Genomic DNA, 24227 nt, shown 5'->3' with positions numbered 1-24227 from the left:
TTGACAAAAGCAGAATCATAGAATCGTAGAGTTGGAAGGGACCTCCTGGGCCATCTGGTCCAACCCCTGCTCAAAGCAGGATTCGCTAAATCATCCCAGTCAGATGTCTGTCCAGCCTCTGTTTGAAGACTTCCATTGAAGGAAAACTCACCACTTCTCGTGGCAGCTTGTTCCACTCATTGATCGCTCTGTCAAAAAGTTTTTTCGAATATCTAATCTGTGTCTCCTCCCATTCAGTTTCATCCCATTGCTTCTAGTCTTTCCTTGTGCAAATGAAAATAAAGTTGATCCTTCTACAATGTGACAGCCCTTTAGATATTTGTAGACAGCTATTAAGTCTCCTCTCAGTCTTCTCTTTTGCAAACTAAACAATCCCAAATCCTGCAACCTTTCCTCATAAGACAGGGTTTGCAGACCGGCCACCATTCTGGTTGATCTTTTCTGAACTTGCTCCAGTTTGTTGATGTCTTTTTTAAAATGTGGTGTCCAAAACTGGACACAATATTCCAGATGAGGTCTGACCAAAGAGGAGTAGAGGGAAATAATGACTTCACGTGATCTAGACTGTATGCTTCTGTTAATACATCCTAGAATTGCAGTTGCCTTTTTTGCTGCTGCATCACACTGTTGACTCATAAAGATTCAGAGTCTTTATCATAATTCCAATAGTTAGTATTAAAAAGACTGGAAGTTATATAAACACCGGAGGACCTAGCTCTATGCAAAAAGCTAGCCCCTCATCAATGTGGATGCCTTTGCACTGAACCAGTCCCATAATGTGTAGGCTTTTTGATTTTTTGACTACTTTGCGGTTGATTCACCGGTAAACTAAAAGGTTAAACACAAAGCACATTTTGAACATTAAAGTTGAACCATCATCAGAGAACAGCCGCCCACAATCAAGCTATCATGAATGACAGTGATTGTATATTATTATTACAGTGACCACCTACACAGAATCAGCGGCTGACTGAAAGCCTCATTCCTCCCCATCAAACCATGGATATTTCCTCACCGCATCACATAAAGTTTCAGATGTTCATTGAGAGCACATAACAACTAATTTACTTGCTCCATTTGCCCGGAGTATACTGAAAGCTATTTCCTGGAGTGAACATTTGTGCCTCCACTAAAAGACGAATATTCAATAAAGTTCCTGAACATTTTCACATTACAGATCAGTCTTAAAGCAATAGAATCATTCTGACATAAGCTCTGGCATGGATGTCTCCTACCGTAACAAGTGCCATCACTCAATGTAGCAAGTCTGGCAACTAGCAGTACTCGAAAATGCCGGGCCATAACGTGGTCAAGTAAAGCCAGGATCTTTTCATTTTAAAAACAGGTTGTTTTCTAAGCTTCTAAACCTCTACGGATGGGACTCATTTTTGGAGCTAAAATCCGCATGGTTGCTTCCTTATAAAGATTAACATGTCCCTGGAACATACTTATGTGTTTGCCCCCTTCCAATAAATTACGGGAGAAAATGTTTTTTGTAAACCTTTTTTACTGCCTTTTATTTTTATGCCATCTTGTTTAATATTGACAATGCATCAGCACAGTGATAAGTAAGCGCCAAAGATTGTGAATGACAGAATCCATCTAACTCTCCTCTCCCTCCCAAAAAAATATAAAATATACTGTATTTTTAACAAATATTTCCATCTACACATCAAACTTCTGAAATGGTCCGTATGGTCTGGGAGAGACTTGATGAATGTTATGGGTCAGTAGATGATATAGAAAATGCTTTGTATAAAAGAATTGATGATTTTCCCAGAATAGTGAATAAGGGTTATCAAAAGCTCAGGGAACTGAGTGACTTGTTAATGGAGGTACAGGTTGCTCAGACAGAATGAGACCTGCCAGAGTTGGCATTCCTGGACACTGCCAGAGGTGTCAACTCATTGTTCAAAAACTCCCTTACAACCTACAAGATAAGTGGGTCAGTCACGGGTTCCGTTACAAACAGACTCATAAGGTCTCATTTCCCCCTTTCAAGGTGTTCGTAGACTTTGTTACTCACAAACGAGAGTTAGAAATGACCCCAGTTTTGATTTCACTATGTCGTGTAGCACTGCCCCTGGTGTCAAACCCTGTAAAACACCAGTGACAGTTCACAAAACTAATGTTACTCTCACAGGGTTTCCTTACAGGGCAAGCAAGTCCTCCCCAGAGGAAGACAAACCTCAGGATCTCAGCAAACACTGCCCCCTACACAAGAAACCACATCCTCTGCTAAAATGCAGAGCCTTCAGGGAGAAGTCTCTAGAAGACTGCAAGGGTTTCCTCAACGAAAACAAGATATGTTTCAGATGCTGTGCGACGACCTCGCACTTCGCCAAGAACTGTGAAACCAGTGTGAAATGCAAGGAATGTGGTAGCGTGGAGAACAACATAGCCTTACACCCTGGACCACCCTCAGGGGTATCGCTTCCAACAGCCGAAAAATGATGGCAGCTTTTCACTCTCAAGATAACTCAACTGATCTAAAAGACTTGGATTTAAACACAGACTCCCTTTCCATGCAACGGAGCCTTGGATTGCTCTGGGATTTGAAGAGAGATGCATTTACCTTTCGGATCAACGAAGGAGAGGAACCCTTCACGCGTAGAGGCGTTCTGTCCGTGATAAACAGCTTGTACGATCCTCTAGGATTTGTAACCCCTGTAACTATCCAAGGTAAAATGATGTTGAGAGATTTCACCCAAGAGATGTCTGAATGGGATGATCCACTTCCCATGGAGAAGATAGATTTGTGGGTAAGATGGAAAAAATCTTTAGAAGCCTTGTCAAATCTTTACGTGGCACGACCATACGCTTCCGTACCATCAACAGAAGTCAAGACGCAAAGGCTCTGTATCTTCTGAGATGCCTCAACCAAAAAATTGCAGCAGTAGCATATCTGAAAACTACTGACATTAAAGAACAATGCCATGTAAGGCTTGTTTATGAGCCGGACAAAACAGGCGCCAGTCCATGAGTACACAATACTCAGACTGGAACTTTGTGCGGCTGTGCTAGCAGTAGAGTTAGCTGAACTTATCTCAACAGAAATTGACCTGGAAATCAAGGACGTTGAGTTCTACTCAGACAGCAAGGTAGTGCTTGGGTACATTGGCAACAAATCTCGACGCTTTTATGTTTATGTCAGCAATCGGGTGCTAAGGATCAGGAGGTCCACTTGCCATAAACAGTGGCGCTATGTGTCCACACACCGCAATCCTGCGGACCATGCAACTAGATCTGTTGAATCAAGACACCTTAAGGACACAACCTGATTTACAGGCCCTGCATTCTTATACCGTTCGACACCTTACAGTGATGAATCAGACACCTTTGAACTGGTAGAGCCAGATGTAGATGAAGAAATCCGCCCTCAGGTATCTGTTGTACGTACGGTGACTTCAGACAATTACTTGAAATCCCACCATTTCAGCAGGTTTTCAACCTGGAACTCGCTTCTTCGTGCCATTGCTTGTTTAATTCATGTGGCTCAGTCTTACAAGCCGAACATAAAACCTGGTGATATTGTGCTCATGAAAGACGGGTGGCCACTAGGCCTCATCACCAAGGTATTCCCAAGCAAGGACAGGAAGGTGTGCAAGGTTGAGGTCAAGGTGTGGAAGGCTGCGGTGAGTAAACTATTCCTCAGACCAGTTGCGGAATTTTGTTTGCAGTTGCGGAACTAGTTTTATTATTTTTTGCCCAAAGAGCCTGTAAGTGGCATCAGTTGATGCCAAGCGGGGAGTGTTCTGACCTCTGAATATAGGGCAATATGTTTGTATTTATGTGCTGGTTAGTTGTTATGGCACCATCTAGTGGTGGCTGAATTTATAGCCTGTGTCTTTAACAGCAGACAGAGTGTTGCATTGTGGGATTGAAGCATTTATTCTGGGAAGAAGACGACTCCACTTTCTTCTGTGTCCTGTAACTGCTCCAACTTGAGTTTGCTATCCCGGTAAAGCATATCTGGTAAGATTAATATCTCTGTTCTTGCAATGCAGTATTTTACAGAGATGTGATTAACTATATAGCAGCCAGTGCATAGTTGATCTGATTAGAAATTTGAGTATTTCCATGTTAAAGTTTGCATCACACTGTATATTTTCCTGTTAATTGTAAATGTTAGCTGTGTGATTATTTGCCCAATACTTACCTATGTTGTTTGTATTCTTATAGTTTTATTGCATGTTCTATACCTGTTCACCAATAAACAAGATAGACTACAGAGAACGGTCTGCTTATTTAAAAGACAGAAAGTGGTTTATACTGTATGCAAGATTGCATATCGTGTCATTGTGTACGAAGGCAGAACAATTAATGTGTTGAGGCGGTAGGCGAGTCTGAACAAATGCGTTTTTAGGGCACGCTTAAAACTGTGGGTATTGGGGATTAATCAAATTAACCTGGGCAGTGCATTCCAAAGAATTGGTGTAGCATGTGAAATGTCTTGGAGATGGGAGTGGGAGGTTCTGATTATTGAGGATGTTAACCTAAGGTCATTAGAAGAATGGGGAGGAGATGTAGGGTGGTCCTGAGCCATGGAGTGCTTTGTGGGTGAGGGTAATAAGTTTATAGTGAATTCTAGAGTGGATGGGTAACCAGTGTAATGACTGGCACAAGGAAGAGGCATCGATGTAACAGTTGATGAGGAATATGACCATGGCTGCAGCACTCAAGACAGATTGGAGACGGCAGAGTTTAGTAAGAGGGAGACCGATTAGTAGAGAATTACAATAGTCCAGACGATAATGGATAAGAGAAACAGTAAGAGTTTTTGCAGAGTCGAATGTAAGAAAGGGTCAAAATTCTGGAAATGTTTCTGAGGTGTAGATGACAAGAGCGAGCCAGTGATCAGATGTGGGGGGTGAATGATATATGAAGTCAAACAGAATTAAAGAGGGAGGGCATTGTAACATAATCCCGACTTTATACAGAACATACATACTGGAGTATCTTGGATTTTTTTTCAATTGGCATACTTTGGTATATTATTTTTGGTATTTTTTCAATTTTATTTCACATTAATACATGGTAAATTAGGAATTCAGTTTAGTTACAGTAGTTATAGATGCAAGAATAATTTTCTGCAGCATTCTACATTTTTACTCCACTGAAGATATAATACTGTATACTTAAGTAGGGAACCTACATTTTAATCTCACCTATACCCTGACAACCAAGCATGAGATCATAATAGCCTGTAATACAGGATCACGTAATTAGGACAGGATGAAGTGACACACTTCCTTAATAATTCCTTATTATTTCGTGCATAGGAAGGAAGAGAAATCCCTCATAATTTTGGGACTCCTCTATAGCAATCAACCTGAACCTTGCACGTCATATCATGAAAGTTGATTAATAAATAATGCCTTGCAGTGTGCTAATCTATTTAATCCTTTCTGAAGCTCATCCATAACATCAGCAGAAACCAATTATCTACATTGGGGAAGAAAGTGCAGACAACTACAGAAGAATTGGGACAAAAATGTATAGAAAGCACAGGTGACAGAACAAACACCTAACATCAGAACTCTACTAGGTGAAGATAAGTGACAAAAGGGAAACTGGTGTAGGAGTAGCCATATTGATGCAGTGACCATGCAAAAGGCTTCTTCATGCAAGGGGGCAATGCACTCAAAATTGTCATTAAAATACAGTGTAAAGAACAGTAAATATTCAGGAACTTTATGACGTCACAAAGAACAAATAAATGACACTTACGCAGCCCATTCCAACTTCTCATTCTTGATAGAGTTGTACAGAGCCTGCAAGGAAGTAAGAAGAAAGTATGTAATTCTGGTAATTCAGAGCACACATACGAATATATTACACATGCCCGCATACATATATTATACATTTATTACAAATACGAACACACATATATTATACATGTATTAGACATACACACATATATTATACATGTATTAAACATACATATAATACATAATACACACATACATATATTATACATTTATTACATATATGAACACACATATATTGTACATATATTAAGCACACACACATACAGTGGGTATGGAAAGTATTCAGACCCTTTTACAATTTTCACTCTTTGTTTCATTGCAGCCATTTGGTAAAATTCAAAAAAGTTGATTTTTTTTATCATTAATGTAAACTCTGCACCCCATCTTGACTGAAAAAAACAGAAACGTAGACATTTTTGCAAATTTATAAAAATAAAAAATGAAATATCACATGGTCATAAGTATTCAGGCCCTTTGCTCAGACACTCATATTTAAGTCACATCATGCTGCACCATTTCTTTGTGATCCTCCTTGAGCTGGTTCTACTCCTTCATTGGAGTCCAGCTGTGTTTCATTAGATAGGACTTGATTTGGAAAGGCACACACCTGTCTATATAAGACCTCACAGCTCACAGTGCATGTCAGACCAAATGAGAATCATGAAGTCAAAGGGACTGGCCAAGGAGCTCAGAGACAGAATTGTGGCAAGGCACAGATCTGGCCAAGGTTACAAAAGAATTTCTGCAGTACTCAAGGTTCCTAAGAGCACAGTGGCCTCCATAATCCTTAAATGGAAGAAGTTTGGGACCACCCGAAGTCTTCCTAGACCTGGCCGTTCAGCCAAACTGAGCAATCGTGGGAGAAGAGTCTTGGTGAGAGCGGTAAAGAAGAACCCCGAGATCACTGTGGCTTAGCTTGAAAGATGCACTAGGGAGATGGGAAAAATTTCCACAAAGTCAACTATCACTGCATCCCTCCACCAGTCGGGCATTTATGGCAAAGTGGCCGGATGGAAGCCTCTCCTCAGTGCCAGACATATGAAAGCCCACATAGAGTTTTCTAAAAAAAAAAAAACATGAAGGACTCCCAGATGATGAGAAATAAGATTCTCTGGTTTGATGAGATGAAGATAGAACTTTTTGGTGATATTCTAAGCAGTATGTGTGGAGAAAACCAGGCACTGCTCATCACCTGCCAAATACCATCCCAACAGTGAAACATGGTGGTGGCAGCATCATGCTATGGGGGTGTTTTTCAGCCACAGGGACAGGAGGACTGGTTACAATTGAAGGAAACATGAATGTGGCCAAGTACAGAGATATCCTGGATGAAAACTTCTTCCAGAGTGCTCTGGACCTCAGACTTGGCCGAAGGATCACCGTCCAACAAAACAATGACCCTAAGCACACAGCGAAAATATCAAAGGAGTGGCTTCAGAACAACTCTGTGACCATTCTTGACTGGCCCAACCAGAGCCCTGACCTAAACCCCATTGAGCATCTCTGGAGAGACCTCGAAATGTCTGTCCACCAACTTTCACAATCCTACCTGACGGAACTGGAGAGGATCTGCAAGGAAAAATAGCAGAGGATCCCCAAATCCAGGTGTGAAAAACTTGCTGCATCATTCCCAAGAAGACTCATGACTGTACTAGCTCAAAATGATGCTTCTAAATTCTGAGCAAAAGGTCTGAATACTTATGACCATGTGATATTTCAGTTTTTATTTTTTAATAAATTTGGAAAAATTTCCACATTTCTGTTTTTTTTTCAGTCAAGATGGAGTGCAGAGTGTACATTAATGAGAAATAAATGAACATTTTTGAATTTACCACATGGCTGCAATGAAACAAAGAGTGAAAAATTTAAAGGGGTCTGAATACTTTCCGTACCCACTGTATATTATACCTATATTACACATATGCACACACATGTATAATGCATGTGTAATATATCTCTGTGCATATGTATAATATATGTGTGAACGTATGTATAATATGTATAATATATATGTATAATATATGCATGTATAATACATGTATAATGTATGTGTGTTGATATGTGTAATATATGTATGTGCAATATATGGTTACTATATGTATGTGTGCATGTGTAATATATGTATAATATATGTATGTGTGTGTATGTTTAGTATATGTATAATATATGAGTATATGTATTATGTAGAATATATGTGAGGGCGTATGTGTAATATGTATAATATATGTATGTGCATGTGCAATATATGTGTGTATGAGTATTATGTATATGTGTGCGTATATATGTAAAATATGTGTGCGCATGTGTATTATGTATAATAGATGTGGGTGCGTATGTGTAATGTGTGTGTGTATATGTGGTATATATGTATACTATATTACACATAATGCACACACATACATATTTAGATACATATACACAGATCTATGTATACATTTTCATTTACATATTTTATTTACACACACATATTTAGTTCCACTTTACTAATCTGAGTCGCTATTACAGGAAATTATGGAAGCGAGTAATTCATATAACGAATATAAGGGAAATATTTCAAAGGGAGAAGAGGTCACATTTAATTAAACGCAGAAAGAACCCTTAACAAGTCATTGCGCAAGCCATTATATTTCAGCTAAAGCTGCAGTAGCAGAATATGTTTTTGTTCCCCTCCAGTGGGAATGTGTCAACCTCAACATCAGACACTGCAGTGGTTTATAGCCATGTCACAAATATGTTCATTATGGATGGCACATTCGTTAGAGCTATAATCTGACAAGGAAAATAATGATTCCAGTCTGCTGCAAGCTTTCTGTAATATTACCCATCACATGCAAATTACACCTCATTGACTTTTCCAGGAATGTAATGCTGTACATGGAAACACTGCTGTGATGAGGTCCTACTGTGTATTATAGAAAGGTCTTGTATATTACAATCTTACGCACATGTAGGGATGAAAAAAGCAAACTGACATTTGAAAATAATTCTCCGGATCATTATGGTTTATGTTGTTATAAGTTATTCTTTCTCTAAAGTGAGTGTGGAAGATCCATAACTGGCAAATGCAAAGAAATACAAAAAACATACATGTAAAAAACGCTATCATAAGCATATACACAATACAAAGCCATTGCACTATGCCTAGTGCAGGGAGGCAGTGCGTAACTGACTCAGACAGAAATCGGGCACTGTCCTTTCAGCTGGGTAGCAATTTTTCCTAAAACGTTCCATTAATAAAGGATTTATTTTGTAAATAGAGCGTTTTGGACCTTGTTCTTCCAGAGGTCATTTCTCACTTTGGGAAAGATCGTCTTGTTTTCTGTAGCGAAAATCTGCCTGGCATTGATAATACTTGGAAAAAATACTGTCTTTGGCACATGTTCAGCAAAAAATAAAACATGGCACTTTACAAGTGAGGATGATTTCACAGGGTTTCGCTCTTCATCATTCAGCTAGCTGTGAAATTTTGAGAAGTAAATTGTGAAGGTCAAAAGTCAGGTGTAACCTTGGTATTACAGCCTCAGCAATCTTTTCTGATCAGATAAAATGTAGTAAATCATTTTGTTTTTCAGGTTTTTCTTTTAGCCGTTAGGGCCTTAGAAAAGTATCAACGAAATTCCCAAAATATTTAAATATGAGAAGCAAAAAAATACCCAACAAGCCAACAAATTACGGTAACTAATTTAATATAGTACATATAAATAACTACTTTTGTGATTAATAGAATTCAATTCTAAAGACCAAAGTTGCAAAACCACAAAAATAGTATAAGTCATGTTCACTGGTACGGTTTTATCTTTTGCCCTTGCACTGTATCAGTAATCCACAATGTACTGAGAGTGACTTTAACATTATTTTCCTTGTGATAAATTTTCATAAAAGGGGGAATCCAACTTGTCAATTTTTTTTGGTGTCTTATCATTTGTCAGAGAGACTACTGAAGTGCCCAAAAGTGGAGCCACATAAGGTTCTAGATGACTGCAAGTGTTATGATGCCATTAATACTATAAGCATTAGATGTGTAAGACACCTACAAATTCTTCAAAGTTGACCACTACTGTGCCACATTTAGTGAAGCTGAACCAGTAGTCACCAGTCACTTTCTAGGATCTAGGGTCTTTATATAGATATTAGATGGTGGCCTGATGCTATCACATTGGGAGGGCAGTAGTGTCACGATGGGGGCAGGCTTTGCAGCATTGAGAATCCCCCCCATGTGCTCACTCACCTATCCACTCTCTCCTTCCCCATGTGCTGACATCTCCAGTTTGTGCTCTCTTTGACCTGTCTACCCCATGTGCTATCCCCCTTGTCTGCTGTCTCTCTCCTTCCTGTGCTTTGTTCTCCCCTCATGTGCTGTCCCGTTTGAGCGGTCTCCCCCCCTGTGCTCTGTCTCTCTCACCCCTGTGCACTCTCTCCCCCATCTGCTGTCTTCTCTCATTGTCTGTGTCTGAACGTGTACAGAACATACATAAAAGACAATACTGACATTACAGCAGGAGATCGCAGAAGATACATTTTGTGAGGTAAAATATTGTTTAAAAACAGTCAGCGAAATATTTTACCTCACAAAATGAATCCTCTGTGATCCCCTGCTGTAATGTCAGTATTGTCTTTTTCTTCCTCCCCTGCCCAGGAGATGTGGTATGCTCCGTACACGGTCAGACACAGACAATTTTTAAAATGAAATTTCGTTCGTGGGGAAAACCACTTTAATGTGACCGGCTTCCTCTGCCTGTAGACACGTCGCGCATCTGCTGCCAGGATCAGCCAAATGATTCACTGCGCCTGCGGGGAATTCACGCAGGTGCAGTGTGACGGTGTTCTGCTGGTGGTACCGTGCAAGAGGCTGCGTGAGTGTGTAAGTGTGAGTGACTGTGAGAGTGTGCGCGTGTGTGTGTGTGTGGTGCGTACAGCGTATAGAATGTGTGTGGTGCGACAGTGTTCCACTAGTGGTACCGCAGAGTAGGTTGGTACCAGCAGCAGTTTCCCTATTGAGACACCCATCATTTGGATGTCCCAATGTGACGGTTGGTGAACTTCCTCCGCTTGGAATTCTGGGATACAGTGACATCTGGACAGAACAGGAAATGAAAACATTACAAGTCAATTATATAAATAGATGTTGGATTACATATAAGGTACACTGCAAAGAGCAAATGTCTGGATTCATTGGTGGCTATGGCCTCATTTATATTACATATTTTGTTTACATTAACGAGTATCCCGGAAAAGCGCCTGTTGTACATGCTAATTGTCTCTATATTTGTGCATTAGTTAGAAAATGGCCAAAATGTCTTATTTACCTCTGGCGGTCTGGTAATCAGTAAGTATTTGACTATACATTACTATAAAATTAAAACATGTGAATATAACATTTAAGGGGAACCCTGTTACTTGATTCATGTACCCGTACCATGTCGTTTAAGAGAAAGCATAGTATGAAGATGAGCAGAAATGAGACTAGTCCGGTGCCGCCCCAGGTCAGCTTTTCATAGCTCTGCTGCAGTTGATTGACAAGTCTCTCGCTAAGTACACTTGCAATGATGCTGGGAAAAGCTGTCCACGTGGCGCAAGACTAGTCTCTAGGGTCTTCAAACTATATTTTCTCTGGAACACCAAGGGCATCAGAGAAAAATATACCTGATTCAATCATGCAGCCAGACTCTGATTCATGCTGCCCATGATGATGTGACTGACAAGGTCCCTTTAACCCCTTAATTACCGGAGGTATTTTCGTTTTTACATTTTTGTTTTTTAGCTCCTCTTCTTACCAGAGCCATGTGTGAATACGATCTTTGATAGCATGTTATTGCATTTTATTGCGATGCAGAGGTGACCAAAAAAAAGTAATTCTGATGTTTTTAATTTTTTTCTCGTTACGCCGATTACCTATCAGGTTAGTTCTTTTTTCTATACTGATAGATAAGGCAATTCTGAACGCGGCGATACCAAATATGTGTATGTTTGATGATTTTTTTGCTTTATTTTGATTGGGGCAAAAGGGGGGTGATTTGAACGTTTATATTTTTTAATTTTTGTAATATTTTTTCAAACTTTTTTTTAAAACTTTTTACATGCATTTTCCATGAAGCTGCAGTTGTCTAATCGGCTATGCTACATACAGGTGATGATTAGATCGCCTGTATGTAGCAGAAATGCTCACTTGCTATGAGCGCCGACCACCAGGCAGCGTGCATAGGAATCCGGCTATGACAACCATAGAGGTCTGATGGAGACCTCTGGTTGTCATGTCAACCCAACGGTGACCTGTGATCACATGAAGGGGTCACTGATGGGCGGGATTTCCGGCACGCTTACTGGAAGCGCGAGTTAAATGCCGCTGTCAGAGATTGACAGCGGCATTTAACAGGTTAACAGCTGTGGGTGGATCGTGATTTCACCCGCGGCTGTTAGAGGCACATGTCTGTTGTTCAAAACAGCTGACGTGCTGGGAAATATGTGGGCTCAACGCTGGAGCCCACATCAAAGGGAAAGATTCCAATGTGGGCGTACTATTACACCCAACGTTGGGAAGGTAGTTAAAAAGAGAAAATAAAGTTTTGACTGGAATATGCCAATAAGGGAACACTAATGAGCAAAATGAAAGTCAACACTGTTAATAAAGCTTTTATTAAAATACACAATAGCTTTTTTGATACACAGATATAGCAAACTCTAACTTGATATATAACATGTTACATGCCATGATGTGGCAAACTATACCCTAACATTTGCAATGGCATGTGATTTGTTAAACATTAAAAGGTATCTGTTAAAAGGATTTTGCCACCTAATCTGAGAGCAGCATACTATAGGGGCAGAGACGCGGATTCCAGTGATGTGTCACTTACTGGACTGATTAGTATAATTTTGAAAAAAATCAGAGATAATCACTACAGGACTAGTAAACCTACTGCCATGTAGTCCATCCTCCATAGTCATGAGCTCAGTATAACCCTGCCTCCACAACCGATTGGCAGCTGTCTGTGTACACTGTACATGGGCAGAAAGCTGACAATCAACGATGTGTGGGCGGGGCTATACAGAGCTCAACATTCAGAGAACTGCTAGATCTGCAGCAAATAAATCAAAGATGTTATCAAAATGAAAGCAAGGAGTCCAGCACGTGATACATCATGTTAGATAACATGAGAGCGAGCATCATATTAGATAACGTGTTAAATGTCAAGTTAAGGTTTGCTACATCAGATGACATTGCAAAAATTAAGTCTGCATCTTCTGCCAAAAGAAAAAATAGAAAAGGAAATAGAGAATAAGGTCCATCTGAAGCCATGTTGGGCCACTTACAGCTGTAAATGTTTAGTCTACACTCTTTCTACCCTATGAAATGTACAGTGTATTCCTAGCCTGGATAGTTTATCAATCACCACAATGATATGCAAGATGTGTATTTCTTTCACAGTCAATAGTGACACCCATGCCTCCTATTCTTTACCCACTACACAACGTCTCTGTTAGCTCTCATCACTTATGAATGCAGTGGGAAGACAGTCTCGCATATTGCACACTAATATTTATTGTGACGGCTGTCACAACACTTATTAAATTGCCATTTAACACTACAGCTTATGTACATGTACATGCTTGGCTGTCCTAGACATCAAGTGATTTCATTGCTCTTCAGCAGGTATTCCACAGGCGTTGGAGAGACACACATACAAGAAATCAATTTCTATTTATTTTTTTTCATATTTTCCTAGGGAAGAAATTTGCCTTGTTGCATAATGAATATGTTAAGCACGTTGTTTGCACTGCTGGAATCGATTTATTTTACCTTACTGGAAAAACGTAAGCAAGGAAGGACAATGATAAAGTGCCGCTAATACAAGTAGGAAAATGCGATAGAAATGAAATCCGAGTGCATTTTACACCACGCCAGGCAGAATATCAGCAGGCTTATCTCGGCTCCTAAACGTGTTATCTTGAGGGTTTAGTGCTTGAAGTGAAAGGCAGGACCATTTTGAAAATGAGATTAGAAGAATGCTTCCTTCAGGCTGAGTTCACACGTGGCGTTTTTTTCGCGTTTCCGCGGCGGTTTTAACCGCGCGATTTTGCCGCGAAAACGCGAAAAATAAGCATCCCATGCATTCCTATGGGATTCCGCAATGCTGTGCTAATGCTGCGGTTTTTACCGCGGCGGAATTGCTTCGCGGTAAAAAACGCAGCATGCTCATTAATTTGCGGAATCGCGGCGATCCCGCACCCATAGGAATGCATTGTTCCGCTTACTTCCCACATGTGGCTGTGCACACCATGCGGAAAGTAAGCAGAACATTTGCGGATGGTACCCAAGGTCCGGAGGAGAGGAGACTGTCCTCCGGGCTTTGGGTACCATATCCCGGTAAAAAATAGAATTTAAAATAAAAAATATTGTATTCTCACCCTCCGACATCCCGCGCAGCCTTCCCGCTTCACTTCACGCTCCCGTTCCCAGTAGTCCTTTGCGAAAATGCCCGCGATGGTGTCCGTTCTCGCGGGATCGCGAAGTCTCGCAGTCATTCGCGCGACGTCATCGCGAATGACCGCGAGACATCGCGATCCCGCGAGAACGGACGTCATCGCGGGCATTTTCGCAAAGGACTACTGGGAACGGCTGCGCGGGACGTCGGAGGGTAAGAATAACACCATTTTTTATTTTTTTTTGCATTTTATCTTTTACTACTGATGCCGCATAGGCGGCCTCAGTAGTAAAAAGTTGGTCACACTTGTCAAACACTATGTTTGACGAGTGTGACCAACCTGTCAATCAGTTCTCCAAGCGATGCTACAGATCGCTTGGAAAACACTAGCATTTTGCAAGCTAATTACGCTTGCAAAATGCTAGTTTTTCCACGGGAAAATCGCGGGAATTTAAAATGCGATTTTCCCGCGGAATGGAATTCCGGAATTCTTGCGGTAATTTCCGCGAGAGTTCCGGTACGTGTGCACTTAGCCTCATTGTGAAATTAGTTGGTTGTTCTGCAAGTTGAGATATTTTAACTCTGAAATTGAAAACTTTTTTTTACCATGAAATTGAAGAAATGAGAAAATAATTTCTCTTGTTAGTATAATCACTGCCGGATTTTTTTTTCCTGAGTAGACGAACCCTAAAAGTACAGCATCGACAATTGTCAAATATAGAAAACCTACTGATGAATATCAGATATACAGATAGGTCCATATATATTTGGACAGAGACCACATTTTTCTAATTTTGGTTCTAGACATTACCACAATGAATTTTAAACAAAACAATTAAGATGCAGTTGAAGTTCAGACTTTCAGCTTTCATTTGAGGGTATCCACATTAAAATTGGATGAAGGGTTTAGGAGTTTCAGCTCCTTATCATAGAATCATAGAATCGTAGAGTTGGAAGGGACCTCCTGGGCCATCTGGTCCAACCCCCTGCTCAAAGCAGGATTCGCTAAATCATCCCAGTCAGATGCCTGTCCAGCCTCTGTTTGAAGACTTCCATTGAAGGAGAACTCACCACTTCTCGTGGCAGCCTGTTCCACTCATTGATCACTCTACTGTCAAAAAGTTTTTTCTAATATCTAATCTGTGTCTCCTCCCATTCAGTTTCATCCCATTGCTTCTAGTCTTTCCTTGTGCAAATGAGAATAAAGTTGATCCTTCTACAATGTGACAGCCCTTTAGATACTTGTAGACAGCTATTAAGTCTCCTCTCAGTCTTCTCTTATGCAAACTAAACAATCCCAAATCCTGCAACCTTTCCTCATAAGACAGGGTTTGCAGACCGGTCACCATTCTGGTCGCTCTTTTCTGAACTTGCTCCAGTTTGTTGATGTCTTTTTTAAAATGTGGTGCCCAAAACTGGACACAATATTCCAGATGAGGTCTGACCAAAGAGGAGTAGAGGGAAATAATGACTTCACGTGATCTAGACTGTATGCTTCTGTTAATACATCCTAGAATTGCATTTGCCTTTTTTGCTGCTGCATCACATTGTTGACTCATATTCAGTCTGTGATCTATTAGTATACCCAAGTCTTTTTCCACATGTGCTGTCACTAAGCCCTATTCCTCCCATTCTGTATATGCTTTTTTCATTTTTATTGCCCAGATGTAGTACTTTGCATTTCTCCCTCTTAAAAACTATTCTGTTAGTTGCTGCCCACTTCTCCAGTTTATTTAAATCTTTTTTGAATCCTCTCTCTCTCTTCTCTAGTATTAGCTATCCCTCCTAGCTTTGTGTCATCAGCAAATTTAATCAGTTTACCCTCAATTCCTTCATCTAAATCGTTGATAAAGATGTTGAACAATACAGGGCCCAGGACAGAGCCCTGTGGTACCCCACTTGAGACATTCTTCCAACTGGATGTGCAGCCATTTATGACCACTCTTTGGGTACGATCACTAAGCCATTTATGAATCCACCTAACAGTTGCCTTGTCCGTTCCATACTTAGTCATTTTTTCAATAAGGATTGTATGAGAGACTTTGTCAAATGCTTTGCTGAAGTCAAGATATACTATATCTACAGCATTTGCTTGATCCACCCAATCAGTGATACCGTCATAGAAGGAAATTAAGTTAGTCTGATATGACTTATTAGTTACAAACCCATGCTGACTCTGTTTAATCACTTCATTCTTATCCAGGTATTGACATACATGTTGTTTAATAATTTGTTCAAAGATCTTTCCTGTTATAGAAGTCAGACTCACCGGCCTATAGTTGCCTGGGTCCACCTTCTTCCCCTTTTTGAAGATAGGAACAACATTTGCTCTTCTCCAGTCTTCTGGCACTTCTCCTGTTCTCCAAGAATTTTCAAAGATTATGGAGAGGGGTTCAAAAATTTCTTCTGCTATCTCCTTCAGTACTCTGGGGTGTAATTCATCTGGACCTGGAGACATGAATTCATTTAGGTTAGCTAAGTGTTTCCTCACTATCTTTCTGTTTATAGATATCCTGGATTCTTCTATTCCCTTAATAGGACAGTCAAGAACAGTTGATGTTACATTTCCTTTCTGAGAGAAAACAGATGCAAAATAGGAATTTAAAAGTTCAGCCTTCTCAACATCCTGTCTTACCATTTCATCATTTTCATCCTGTAAATATCCTATAGCATCTTTGACTTTTCTTTTACTTTTGACATATCCCTAAAATCCTTTATTATTGCTTTTGACATCTCTTGCAAGCCTCAATTCATTTTCAGCTTTAGATAATCTAATTTGTGCCCTGCAGGTTCTGCAGACAGCATTATATTCTTCTTTAGATATGCCTCCCTCTTTCCATTTTATAAACATTTTTTTCTTCCTTTTTAGCATGTGCTTAAGTTCTGTGTTCATCCATCCTGGTTTCCTTAAATGCTTCCTATTCTTCCCTCTTTTCGGAATTGTTAACAACTGTGCTTTGAGAATTTCATTTTTCAAGATTTCCCATCCTTCCTGGACATTTTTGTCTTTAAGGATATCCAGCCATTGGATCCCTCCAATTCTCTTTCTGAATCCCTTAAAATCTGCCTTTCTGAAATCTAACCTTGACGTCTGAGTCTTCACAGGTCTTCCGCCTCTAGTTATCCAAAATTCTAAAATAGCATGGTCGCTACCTCCTAGGGTCCCAGCCACTTTTACCTCCTCAACCCTTTCCTCCCTGTTTATAAGGATTAGATCCAAGGTAGCAGTTCCCCTTGTTTTCTCCCCTACCTTTTGGAAGATAAAGTTGTCAGCAAGAGAGGATAAAAATTTCCTTGACCTGTTAGTTTTGCCTGAGAGAGATTCCCAACAAATGTCTGGATAGTTGAAATCTCCCATGACAACTATGTCATATTTTTTGGAGAACTTGGCCATTTGATGCATAAAGAGTTCATCCATATCTTCAGCTTGCACAGGCGGCCTGTAGTAAATGCCTACAATGGTGTCCTTTCCATTGTTCTGTCCTTGTATTCTTACCCAAACAGTTTCCACAGAACTTCCAGTCTCTGAAGCTTCAATCTCTGTGCAGATATACGCGTTTCTAACATACAATGCGACACCCCCTCCTCGTTTATCAAGTCTGTTTCTTGCAAATAAGTTGTATCCTTCTAGTCTTGTATTCAAATTATGTGTATTGTCCCACCAAGTTTCAGTGATTCCAATGACATCATATTTCTTTTCCTGTGTTAGTAGTTCCAATTCTCCTTGTTTGTTGCCCATGCTTTGTGCATTAACATGTGCCACCCTGTTTTTAAAGGGACCAAAAGTAATTGGACACATTAAATAATTGTAAATAAAATGTTCATTTCCAGTACTTGGTTGAAAACCCTTTGTTGGCAATGACTGCCTGAAGTCTTGAACTCATGGACATCACCAGACGCTGTGTTTCCTCTTTTTTAATGCTCTGCCAGGCCTTCACTGCGGTGGTTTTCAGTTGCTGTTTGCTTGTGGGCCTTTCTGTCTGAAGTTTAGTCTTTAACAAGTGAAATGCATGCTCAATTGGGTTGAGATCAGGTGACTGACTTGGCCATTCAAGAATATTTCACTTCTTTGCTTTAATAAACTCCTGGGTTGCTTTGGCTTTATGTTTTGGGTCATTGTCCATCTGTAGTATGAAACGACGACCAGTTTGGCTGCATTTGGCTGGATCTGAGCACACAGTATGGCTCTGAATACCTCAAAATTCATTCGGCTGTTTCTGTCCTGTGTCACATCATCAATAAACACTAGTGACCCAGTGCCACTGGCAGCCATGCATGCCCAAGCCATCACACTGCCTCCGCCGTGTTTTACAGATGATGTGGTATGCTTTGTATCATGAGCTGTACCACGCCTTCGCCATACTTTTCTCTTTCCATCATTCTGGTAGAGGTTGAGCTTGGTTTCATCTGTCCAAAGGCTTTTTTAGATTTTTTTTTAGCAAAGTCCAGTCTAGCCTTTTGATTCTTGATGCTTATGAGTGGCTTGCACCGTGCAGTGAACCCTCTGTATTTACTTTCATGCAGTCTTCTCTTTATGGTAGATTTGGACATTGATACGCCTACTGTTGTGAGTTCATTCTCTGGTCCACCAGTATTGAGTTCTCCTTCCAGACTCCCTCTGGTGGTAACAGGAGGTAGTGAGGCTGATTTAATACCACCTGATAATGAGGATGACGATTGGACCTCAGGAATCTTAGACTGGATTTAAGACAGCCGACGCCCTAAGTCAGTGCTGGTGATTGCTTCTGGCTTCTGAGGTCTTGGTTTTCAGCTCTGTTCCAGCCTTCTCAAAGCTAAGTGTTTTTGCTAATGTTCACACTTGATTTTGTTGGTCTATTCAGTTTTTTGTGTGTTCAGCCAGTCCCGGCTGGGGCTGTGCTGAATTTCCACTCTTATTTATCTGTATTTGCCAATTTGCTTTTTAGTCCCTTATTAGATTGGCCTCTTTTTTGCTCTGTCTCAGAATATTTCAGAGTGCTGATATAGTGGGAGAAGTCTAGTGACTTCAGGGTTAATTTTGTTATCAGAAGTGTTGGACATTATTTTTGTAGGGTTTTTGGCAGATTGCAGACAGTGTCTTTCCTTTCCTATCCTTTATAGTTAGTTTGTGCCCCATCGTTTGCTCAGCCTATTTTCCTGCCTGTGTTTGTGTTTTCATCTTGTTTCACTGTCAATACATGTGTGGGGGCTGTCTATTCCTTTGAGGTCTGCTCTGGGGCAGTTAGTTTTCCCCTTTTCTTGCTTTAGGCTTATGTAGTCCTCCGGCGGTGATGAGGCGTCTAGGTCATCGTAGGAACGCTCCACTGCTACTACTAGTTGTGTGGATAGGATCAGGGATCTGCAATCTGCATAGTTACCAACCTCTCTGGTTTTCTGGGACTTGGCTTTTTGTTGTCCTCCTCGGTGACCCATTCATAACAGCCTACCTCCTGGAGACTGTTGTTCACTTGGATGGCTGTTGTGAAGGGGTTTCTCTTCACCATGGAGACTATTCTGCGATCATCCACCACTGTTGTCTTCCTGGGCGCCCAGGTCTTTTTGCATTGATGAGTTCACCAGTGCTTTATTTCTTTCTCGGGATGTACCAAACTGTAGATTTTGCCACTCCTAATGTTGAAGCAATTTCTCGGATGGGTTTTTTCTGTTTTTGCAGCTTAAGGATGGCTTGTTTCACCTGCATGGAGAGCTCCTTTGACCGCTTGTTTCCTTCACAGCAAAACCTTCCAAATGCAAGCACCACACCTCAAATCAACTCCAGGCCTTTTATCTGCTTAATTGAGAATGACATAACGAAGGGATTGCCCACACCTGTCCATGAAATAGCCTTGGAGTCAATTGTCCAATTACTTTTGGTCCCTTTAAAAACAGGGTTGTACATGTTAAGGAGCTGAAACTCCTAAACCCTTCATCCAATTTTAATGTGGATACCCTCAAATTAAAGCTGAAAGTCTGAACTCCAACTGCATTTGAATTGTTTTGTTTAAAATTCATTGTGGTAATGTCTAGAACCAAAATTAGAAAAATGTTGTCCCTGTCCAAATATATATGGACCTAACTGTATGTAAAAAATAAAGCAAACGAAGGTATCCAGCCATTTGGTTATAAAGCTTCAACAATTTATTAGTACAGCGTAAGAGGTTCCAGGTATAATTAAAGGGAATCTGTGTTGTGAAAAACTCTTAACCTGCAGATACACGGTTAATCTGCACGATAATAGTGTTCTGAAGCTGCTTAGCCACCGCACTGAAAGCCCGGCTACCAGGAGGAAATTAACTTTATTCCTCCCGGCAGCCTCCGGCTTTCAGTGATAGAGGCGTGGCTTCAGTCACCGCTCAGTAGGTAGTGAGTAGCGGCTGTAACCACACCCCTAGCACTGACAGCTGGTTCAGTAGTGCAATAGTACAGAGGGAGCTGTCATTGTTAGGGGTGTGGTTACAGCTGTTGCTTCCAGTGTACTAATCTGTTACTGAAGTCGCACCTCTATGAATGAAAGCTGGGGGCTGCCAGAAGGAAAAAATTTAATTTTCTCACGGTAGCCAACTTTCAGTGGAGTGCCGAACGGCTTCAGAACCTGCAGATTAATCCCATATCTGCATTTTTTTTTTACACCACAGGTTCTCTTTCCGGCACATCTCTTCTTCTAACGGTGACGTCTTCTTCTTTGCTGCCTGTCGTGGCTCCTGCGCAGGCGTACTGCTCTGCCCTGTTGAGGGCAGAGCAGAATACTGCAGTGTGCAGGCGCCGGACCTCTCCCAGCGCCTGCACAATGCAGGACTCTGCTCTGCCCTTAACAGGGCAGAGCAGTGCACCTGCGCGGGAGCCACGACAGGCAGCAAAGAAGAGGACGTCACCGTTAGAAGATGGGAGGCGCCCGTGGGGCCGGACCGAACGCCAGGGTGAGTATAATCTCGCTCTTTTTTTTATCTTTCAGGTTATATCGGGGGCTTAGCTACAGCAATACAGAATGCTGTAGATAAGCCCCTGAGGACAGTGCCGGCAGCTGATATAGGGTAACAGATTCCCTTTAAGGCAAAAAAAAAACCAACACATATCAGTCATAGAACTGTCCTTACTTATGGTTTTGTACCATGACTAAGGACAGTTGTATGTCTGAAATGCATCAGTTTTTGCCTTGATGTCATACTTTATTGTACCTGTAACCCTTTAGGCTATGTGCGCACGTTGCATATTTGCTTTTTCGCTGCACGTAAAAGGTCCAAAACCGCAATGGAATACTTATGCAAGCTTATTCAATGACAATCCTGAAGTGTTGCACACACGATCAGTAAATTTCCGCGCGTATTTGCAGTGCAATTTTTTTTTCTGCAGCATGCCAATTCTTTTTATGTTATTGCCTGCGTTTTTGACCCATTGAATGCACAGAAAAAAATTGCAAGCAAAAACGCACCAAAATCGCAACGTATTTTTCCACAGTGTTTTTGCTGCCAAGACATGCAGAAACCTTGCAGAAATTTCTGCAAGCAAATACGCAACGTGCGCACATACCCTTAATCTATACTGTTGGTGAATGATACGTTTGTTTGCTTTGTCCGCATGTCAAGCAGAGGATCTTCACAGCCACGCTTTGCACCTCGCTTCTTCAGGGGGGGTGGCGATGTTCCAAGGAAGCGAGGTGTGAAACGCGCATCGGGGTTTTAGTGTGGCGTGGGGACACCCACACTATGTGTAAGGAGACTCCTGTGGGTTATTTCATGTGGCTGTAATTGTTAATTATCTTTGGATGATTGTATCCTGGTAGTCTCTCTTTACATAGGGAGTCTTTATTATTACTGTTACCCTTGTTTTGACATGATTGTATGTGTTCGCCTATATAGCAGGGGTGGCATACTTATGAACCGACAATACATCCACCTCTTTATGTATGTGCATGGGAGTTTCTGATCCCAATTTGTTTACTCAAGTCCCTGCTTCACTATCACGGCTGCATCACTGTTTGCCTGTTTTTCTATGTATTTTACCTTTTGTAAATTTTGTATCACCATGTCCTGGTTTTGATTTTCTTCTTACATATTTAATAAAGTAAACTTCTTTATACATTTGACAGGACGTATTTATGGTAGTATTTTTCATAGTGTGCTTTTCAGGGATAAAATCTATCAGCTTTTCTTTATTTTTTTTAAATTAATGGCTTGCGTAAGCCTCCTCCTATTCAGTGGGTCGGGAAAGGTTATTTTAAAAATCACGTTTTTTTTAAGCAAGCGAGTGCTGCTACTTTACACGCAGCATTGTGCATTTACATAATAAGTAGTGTTATCGGTCATAACATTTCATTTTGGCAGATTGCTAATTAACATGGATTAATAGCTCATCTCTACTTAGAAAGTGAAACACCCCGCTTGTGACCACACAACTATAGACATTGATGAAGAGGAAGGCACTTGTAATTTAAGAGGCAGAGTGCAATGAGGCCCATCAATGGTAGCTTTTAGTATATAACGTTCTCTGCCATTATCTGCAAAGAACTGTTTAAAACATAATGGATTAGAAAATGGTTCAGGAGTTTCTGTGCAAGTAACTATCAACGGCTAGTGCCGTCAACACTGGATGCGCTGCAGAGCAAACTCTGTAGATGTGACGTCACCGCTGCAACTGATCAAGAAAGTTAGGAGCAGCGGCAGAGAAGTAACGCTGGAACTGGGGAGGGTAAGTAACAGCTCTGTGTGACATTTTTTACCACTGCAACCCTATGCTTCAATATATTCTATAAATGAATATTTTAGATAGAACATTAGACCACATTTTCTTTTAATTTAGTTTTCTTCCTTCTAGAAATTTATCAATGCATTCAAAATTGGGTATTACCAGTTGGGGTGGGCCTTACATGCTCAGATATTATCAATTCCTTCATACATTTGTAGGATAAATAATCAAGTAACGGCATGACACAGAATTATGAGAAAAGATGTCCCAGAATTATTTCATAGATGAGTGCACTAAAACATACATGTCCCAAGAGTTGTCTGAAACAGAGTAACAAGGGAGTGGCAAAGTAAGACTGTGTTCACACGTTGCATTTTTCCCGCGGATTTACCAAAAAATCTGCTCAAAAAACGCCTAAAAGAAGCTTCCCATTCATTTTATTGCATTTTGCACTTTTTGTGCATATTGATGCGTTTTTTACCGTGAAAAAAATGCTTTGCGGTAAAAAACGCAGCATGCTCATTAATTTCGCTGTAAATTCCGCATTTCTGGCTATTTTCTGTGTGTCTGGGGATGCTCCGGAAAAAGTCGCGGCAAAACTGGGCGGAAAAAAAGCGCGTTTTCTGGGAAGGAGTCTGGTTTTCATGCAGAAATTTTCTGCATACGTGTGCACTTAGCCTTACAGTTGTCAGCTGGCCCTGGTGTCTCACGTGGCATAAAGGCCCCTCTGCCATATAAAAAACACATGATAGCTTCTGGCCCTGCTACAAATTCAGCATTTTGGTCAAAGAGGTTCTGTTACATCTCTGAATAAAGCAATACAGTATCATCAGAAGGATTTCCTTTGGAACTAAGAATCAAAAGCATACATGACTAACAGGAGTTAAAGGGAATATATCATCAGGTTTTTGCCACCAAATCTAAGAGCAGAATCTTGGAGACATCCTAATTACGATGGCGATTCAATTGGGCTGATGGCTGTAGTTTCAAAAATATCACTGCTTTATTGACCGGAGATTATTAATAAAGGAGTAGTAAATCTGCTGCCATCTAGTCCTCCATATTCATGAGCTCTATGTAACCCCAACACCATCACAGAATGTTATCTTTCTGGCTATGCACAGTACACAAAGTTGCCAATCAGAAGTGTGACGGAAGGGTTATAGAGTGCTCAGCATTCAGAGAACTGCTAGTCTTTCAGCAGATAGAACAGTGATTTTATAAAAAATAACCTCATGCAGTCCAGAAAGTGATACATTGCTGGAATCAGTAGCTGTCCCTACATCCTGCTGCTCTTAGATGAAGTAGTAAAAACCTGGTGACAGATTCCCTTGAATAACCTCTGTCAGCAGTGACTATGTTGTTAGGCCGC

The 24227-nt window shown here is 40.7% G+C and overlaps 1 protein-coding gene across 4 annotated transcripts in view; it reads right to left on the bottom strand.

Annotated features, from left to right (window-relative positions):
- Positions 1-24227, bottom strand: part of PSD3 (pleckstrin and Sec7 domain containing 3) — a 662461-nt gene that overhangs the window by 166908 nt on the left and 471326 nt on the right. For all 4 annotated transcript variants that reach the window (XM_073543269.1, XM_073543278.1, XM_073543289.1 and 1 more), the window contains one exon: positions 5731-5774. In XM_073543269.1, coding sequence (XP_073399370.1) covers positions 5731-5774 — 44 coding nt within the window. The remainder of the gene's footprint in view (positions 1-5730; positions 5775-24227) is intronic.

This window comes from Dendrobates tinctorius, unplaced genomic scaffold (genome assembly GCF_039654945.1).
Source record: "Dendrobates tinctorius isolate UK_male_01 unplaced genomic scaffold, ASM3965494v1 ptg000011l, whole genome shotgun sequence".
Classification (NCBI taxonomy): domain Eukaryota; kingdom Metazoa; phylum Chordata; class Amphibia; order Anura; family Dendrobatidae; genus Dendrobates; species Dendrobates tinctorius.
Note: the sequence above shows the minus strand (reverse complement) of the source record. Positions and strands in the feature narration are given on the sequence as shown.